This window comes from Glycine soja, chromosome 1, assembly GCF_004193775.1.
Source record: "Glycine soja cultivar W05 chromosome 1, ASM419377v2, whole genome shotgun sequence".
NCBI lineage: Eukaryota > Viridiplantae > Streptophyta > Magnoliopsida > Fabales > Fabaceae > Glycine > Glycine soja.
This window is the reverse complement of record NC_041002.1, coordinates 37,548,223-37,555,490: the sequence shown is the minus strand read 5'-3', so window position 1 is coordinate 37,555,490 and position 7,268 is coordinate 37,548,223. Positions and strand designations below refer to the sequence as shown.

General features: G+C 32.4%; 1 protein-coding gene across 1 annotated transcript; it reads left to right on the top strand.

Moving 5' to 3' along the window:
* The first annotated feature begins 3,490 nt into the window (after positions 1-3,490).
* Positions 3,491-6,952, top strand: LOC114370778 (zinc finger BED domain-containing protein RICESLEEPER 4-like). Its single transcript, XM_028328197.1, has 4 exons — positions 3,491-4,266; positions 4,419-4,531; positions 5,779-5,835; positions 6,846-6,952. The coding sequence occupies exons 1-4, from the start codon at positions 3,491-3,493 to the stop codon at positions 6,950-6,952; spliced, it is 1,053 nt and encodes a 350-aa protein (XP_028183998.1).
* The last annotated feature ends 316 nt before the right edge of the window (positions 6,953-7,268 follow it).

Genomic DNA, 7,268 nt, shown 5'->3' with positions numbered 1-7,268 from the left:
CCCAACCTTAACCCTAACTTCAGACCTTGAATCTTTCTCTTCTTCTTTCTTCAGGTAATCAGGTATGGCTTCCTTCCTCTTCTTCTTTTAATGGTTTTCTTTACATTTCGCGTGAACAAGCCGTAAGGAAATCGGTGATCTTGCGCTGTTATGCTCTCTATCTTATCAGTACATTGGTTTTATTTTATGTTCCTTGCTTAGGATTGAATGTGGATTTTCATTAGTGGTCTCTTGGATATAGGAGGATATAGCAAAGCTCTTAATAAAAGCAATAACCCTAAGAGCTAAACACGACGTTGTGCTTTGTGTAGTTGCCCAACCGCGTCACCACAGATTTTTCATCTAAAGCTTTTTCTTCTTAAAATGTTTGCTTTTGTGCTTTTTGTGGTATGGTATATATTTATCTCGTTGTATGCTTTTTCATTCTGTTTTTGTTTTATATGAAAGGTGATGTTTGTGAAAATTTTGCATAAGTAAAATACTAATTATTTAAATTAACACAAAGTAATTAGGGGCGAGAGTAATATTTGAGGGACTAATTTGATGGTTTGTGTATTTGAATGGTTCCATCTATCTCACTAGTAAGTATAAATCCCTGTTTCCAACAACAAACTCATATCAAAATGCTTCAAAATTTTGCAACAGTATATGTATGGAAAAGGGAAGGAAGACATGATAACAGACATCATGAAAAAACCATAAAAAAAGATGATCAAAATACTCACACTAGAGTTGAATGTAACACTTATTTTCTCAATTACATCAACAAAGATCTCATCCCTCTTCCTTCCACCGGGTTCATTAGCAACCACAGACTTTGTAATATTTGTACCTGGCATTCATTTGGTTCCTTGCTGCAAGTATAGGTAATAGGAGTCTAATTAGTCAATAGAATCATGCATGACAACCAATAATATGCCTGAAGCAAGTAACTGAATAAACCTACAAATAGTTAGCAACATACCATAAAAATGGAAGCAGGGCCAAGTGGAGGCATCCGTGCAACATCAATCACTATTGGCTCATTGAAACATATGACTTCAAATCCTCAGTGGATGTTGTTTGCACATAACCAAAATCCTGCACAAAAGAACTTTAGTATAAACCTATCAAACAGAAAATGCTATAGTTAGAACCACAAAAAAAATGAACAAGCTGTAATTTGGTTTGCAGAAGCTATAATTACGTTAACCAAGTAACCAATTAAGTTTCAGTTTTCTCTTCAAATCAAATAAACAATTAAAAAATAAACTCATACAACATGGTTAGATTAAACATGCAGAGCATTTGTACAAATTGCAAAGTTTCCCTGCTTCTCATTCACGAGACTTTTATTTTTTAATGATCATGTGACTTTGAAAAGCTTTTAATCTTCATCATCCATATAATTATATTGCCAAAATTTATTTCTTACATTCTCATATAAAATGTTTTTCTCACTAAATATACCCTATCAATCCTCAGAAAAATAGTGTGACAATTTCTTGTCTTTTTCTTCCATAGCAACTTGCAGCATAGCTGTTGTAACTCAAGTGAAGGATCTGATGATGATATGGTTGAGAGTACAAACCTTGCTTGTAATAGTCCAACTGATATGTTTTCCAAAATTATATCTTCACTGGCCATAATTGATGTTATTAGCTTCGCACCTACCATTATTTCCTGTTGAACATTAAAAATGCATCAACATTGTACGACATTTTCTCACACGTCAAGAAAAAATAATATGGCTACACTCAGAAGAAAGCCATATCAGCTTATATATTTATCCACTTTTTACCAAGCTGTCATCCATAACCTTTCTCCCAACATTTGGATTGCCTTAATTCTATTGGTTACCTTCTTTTTAATTTAAAGAAATATTCTCCATATTGTCCACGAAGTCACTACATATATAGGAATAAAATAACAAAAACTTATTAAATGTTCAGATAAATGTTAATGCACAAGGTCAATGAAAATCTTATTAAATGACTTGGTAATTAGTTTCATGCCACAATTCAGACAGACAGACAGACAATCACCACCAATATGTTCAATACAAGGACCCCAAGATCTAGCAACTAACATACATAAGAGACTTGTGCAAAATTCTTTATTTTGATAACTTTACATATATGGTATTATTAATGTAGAGGAGCAAAGGTAATTTACCTTGTCTGACTCCTTCCTCAGGGCTTTTAGTGTCATTCTGAGAAGGTCAGATGCATAAGGAAGAACTGCAGATCTTAGATGATAGACTGCAGAAAATAGGACCTGGGTGCATGCTACTCTAATCTCTTACTTCGTTTCAAACTGTTGACCAAATATAGTTAGTTTCATAACTGTTGAAATAGGAGAAAACAAAGGGATAATATAGTTAGTTTCATAACTATTATTTAGATTCACTATCATATTTTGAAGAACAAATATTATTAATATATTTTTTTAGTTAGTTAGATTCACTATCATATTTTGAAGAACAAATGTTATTAATATATCTTTTTTTTATTAGATTGTTTCTCATATTTGTATGATAATTTAAAACCTATTTCCATTCCTTTCCCACTTCTTTTTAAGATAGCTTCACATTATTCGGTAATCAGTTTACCACATAAAATCTATTAGGCAAACATAATGCTGGTCTCATTTGTCTTTTCTTGTTTACCATTAAGGTCCACTTTTACATCAGCTAGCTTTCTTTATGTTTGCTAATTCGATCACTTTTTCCTTTTTCTTATAATCATCCATTTTCTATCTTCATGTTCTTATTATTACTAGGATGCATAATGTATTTTTCATGTGCTTGTATTCACTTTAACATGCATAATATATTGAGACCTATATCTTTTTGCTACGAGGTTGAGATTAATTAAATTAAACCTTTCTATACCAATTAAATTAAACCTGTATCTTTTGCCGCAGTGCATAATTCAATTCATTTTCTTCTTTAATCATTGGCAAAGTGCACATCACATTTAAGCTCATTGCTTGGTCATTATTCATAACTTCCATAAATCTATGTACCTGAGATTTATTTTATAATTAGTTGCAAGTCCTACTAATTCTGCAAGCTCTATTTTCATGCACCATATCCCATAGCTTCTATATCTCTCTTAAAAATGACAACTTCCCGAATTCATTAGACTTGTCTAAGCAACAACTAGGTCCTAGATTTTGATGCCTATCAAAGTTCAAACAAACCAATCGTTTAAGTGTTATAGAAAGCAATTTTAAGGCAATTTATCTAGTGTCCCAAATAACCAAAATGACCATAAAACATATTAATGTAAAGAAACCTTATTACGGAAAAAAAATTAAGATCAAGATTTCAATCACTAAACATAAGTTGAAACCAGATTTATTTCTTGTCACATTTTTACTGCTATACAGGGTTTTGAAGTACTATTCTCTACACTAGTTGTCATGGATTACTATTTGATTCATGTTTGTTAATCTGTATTGTATTAATTGCTTTGGTTTTTAAAATAATAACTTGTTGTTGAAGTCCATGGCAGAAAATATGCAAACTAAAGAACCTAGCTCACACCAACCAACTTCACAGTCTTCAGACCATCCTACTCCGCTATCTTCACACCAACCAACTCTAGTAGAAAGTTCTACCGGTACAACTGAAGGTCCTAATAATGAACCTATGCAACAACCACCTAGCGTGAAGGTGGATGTCCATGGTGTATCATCAACAAAAACTGGAGGAGGGAGGCTCAAAAGCATTGTGTGGAACCATTTTGATAAGATTAAAACTATTGATGGGCAAGACAAGGCCCAATGTAAATACTGCAAAAAGCTTCTCGAGGGAGCATCAAAGAATGGAACAAAGCATTTGCATGCCCATATGGAAAAATGCATTCAGAAAAGGTTACATGACAAAGGGAAGGGACAAACATTTCTTATTCCTAAGGTTACACAAGGTAAACAAGAATTGACTGCTGGAGGTTATAATGAAGAAAATGCAAGGAAGGATCTTGCATGTTCTATTATCATGCATGAATATCCACTTTCAATAGTGAATCATGTTGGGTTTAGAATATTTTTAGCTACACTCCAACCACAATTTCAATGTCCTTCACGAAACACTATAAAGAAAGAGATATTTAATGTTTATGACTTTGAAAAATCAATTGTTATGAAGCTGTTGGATACAAATGAAGGAAGGATAGCAATTACATCATATATGTGGACTGCAAGCAACCAAAAGAAATGGTATATGGTTGTCACAGCTCATTACATTGATAGCTCATGGACTTTGCAAAGTCACATTTTGAGGTACTAGCAACATCCTTAATTTTATAGCTTCCCAATATATTGTATTGGATATTTTTTATAATTTTTTGTGTTAGATATTTTTGTGTTGATATATTGTGTTAGATCTTTTTCTGTGATAGTGTGATTAAGCTATTTTTGTGTTGATATATTAGGTTCATTTATGTTCCTTCACCTCACACAAGTGAAAGACTTTGCAATGCACTAGTTGAGTGTTTGCTGGATTGGAACATTGATACAAAATTGTCTACTATCACTTTGGATAATTGTAGTACAAATGATTGCATGATTGAAAAAATTAAGAATAAGTTGCAATTAGGCACTTTAATTAAGGAAGGAGCGTTTTTTCACATGCGTTGTTGTGCACATATCTTAAATTTGATAGTAAAAGATGGTTTAGGAGTTGTGAAGGATGGAGTGGAAAAAATTCGAGATAGTGTAGCATATTGGATTGCAACACCTAAAAGGCTGGAAAAATTTCAAGAAACTGCTATACAATTGCGAATCCCTTGCACCAAAAAGTTGAGTTTAGATTGTCCAACTAGATGGAATTCAACTTACAAGATGCTTGATGTTGCAATATCATATAAGAATGTGTTTTCCCGATTAAAGCAGCATGAAACTCAATACTCTTGTTTTCCAAGTGATTCACAATGGGAATTTGCAAAGGAAGTGTGTAAGAGGTTGGCCATATTTAATGATATTACAGAAATGATTTCTGGTACAAAATATCCAACTGCCAACATTTATTTTCCTCAAATTTGTGAGATCAAGATGGTTTTATCTGAATGGGTCAATTCCCCTAATGAAGTGATTCAAAATATGGCAGAAAAGATGTTACAAAAATTTGATTCTTATTGGAGGTTATTCATGTGATCATGGGAGTTGCTACTGTTTTAGATCCAAGATACAAAATGGAGTTGCTTGAGTTTTACTTTGAATCAATTTATCCCATTGATTTTTTTTTCACAAGTTAATAGGATCCGAAACTTGTGTTATGATTTGGTTTCGGAATATCAAGCCAAAAAACATCAAGATTCTACTAGTTCTTTTGAATCACAAGATGTGGTTAGTGATGGAAAGAGTAAATTGTGTGATTATGATAGATACATTGAAAGAAAGAAAAGGGCAAGAACCTCAACTATGAAAATGGAGTTAGATCATTACTTAGAGGAGGAAGTTTTACCAAGAAGTTCAGATTTTGATATCTTAATGTGGTGAAAATTGAATGAGTTAAAGTATCCAACACTACAAGCAATTGTAAGGGATGTGTTAGCTATTCCGATCTCCACTGTAGCTTCTGAATCGACATTTAGTATTGGAGGTCAGATATTAACTCCTCATCGTAACCGACTTCATTATACTACTTTAGAAGCTTTGATGTGTTCTAAAAGTTGGTTATGGAATTCAGAGAATGCAGGTAAAATTCTGAATGCTTATGTGATACTTTATGAATTGCTTATATTTTAAAAACTTATAACTTGTTATTTATTATTTTATAATTATTATTTATAGGTTCTAGATCAATTGAAGAATCAACTTTTACTGATGAGATTGAATCCGATGATGAAGGTATATTCACTTTTAGTTGTTCTAATTTTTTTTAATATCATTATACATATCTAATTTTTCAAAATTTTTAAAATATAGGTGGATCTTTGGTCAGTAGCATTACTCAATGTTTGCAAGATTAGTAGACATTATTGTTGATTGGTAAAGTAATAACTATACTTATTTACTAATGTGATGTATGATTTTAAGATTTGAAACATCTAAAATATGATGTTTGATTTTATAAATACCAGGTTGAGCGTTGAAGAAGAAATGTTGATGACATCTTTGGTGAAGTTGGTGGTTATTTTGATGATGGACATTGTTTTCATTTTCTAGTTATTTCTAATTTGGTGTAATTTGAACTAATGAACATTTGAATTATGTTGTTTCATATTTGACGTATTTTATTTACCTTGAAAAATTATGGAATCATGCTAGACAAATGTGTTGGTCTTTATGTTATTTATTACTAGTTAATTTTATTTTAGAATTTTTACATAATTTAATATTTATTTCTTAACGAATTTCGTAGTCACATATGTTATAATAAATTTAATGATATATAAGTAGTTGAAAATAAATGTTTAACAATCAATTTATTTTTTTTAAAATCAAATTTTTAATATTTTTAAATTTTTTTAATTGGAATCGGGTACGAGTCGGGGTCGAGGATACCCGATACCCGATACTCGACGGGTACGGGGATGGGATAAAATTTTTAAACCCGTCGAGTATCGGGTACGAGTGTGAGGACAAGTTGGGGAGTCGGGGTTGGGGATTGGGGAAACAATACCCGTCTCCGCCCTGCCCCATTGCCATGTCTAAGGTTGAGGGTGGCAGCACAATGGTCATGTGCACCACCGGTCTTGGTGCATTGGCCACACAATCAATTTTAAAACAATGTTAATAGGACTGGACAAAAGGAATAAAGAATGTCAAGACAAGACAATTTTAAAACTTCTCTCTTGTGTTATGGCATGTATGACTTATTGAACCATGTACATTACTTTCTGATAATAACTTCTCAGTTCTTGAGGATCGAGTAACTATTCCATTGCCTTTGGACTATGAGCCAAGTGTTAAAACACTTATCTTCTTGGGACTGGACGCTGAAGCACTATCGTCCAAGGACTGATACTTCAGCTATTGTCCAAAGCCTTTCTCCTCATGCTTTCTGCTTGTATCTCATAGAGATAGATAAACCTATAACTTGAGGATGAAAGATTAACACATAAAATTTATATTTTGTTAACATCAAAACCTTAGGGACTTAATTGTTTGGTACAGTCCAATGTGACTTGGACACAGCCAGACTCAACATTTCATGCTTCCCATCAACAACAACACATAATTGTTTCTTTAATTCTTTATTGTTCATTTATTTAAATATTGAAATAGATGTAATGATCCGAGATGTGATTTACTTTTTCCTTGTCCTTCTGTAATTGTGT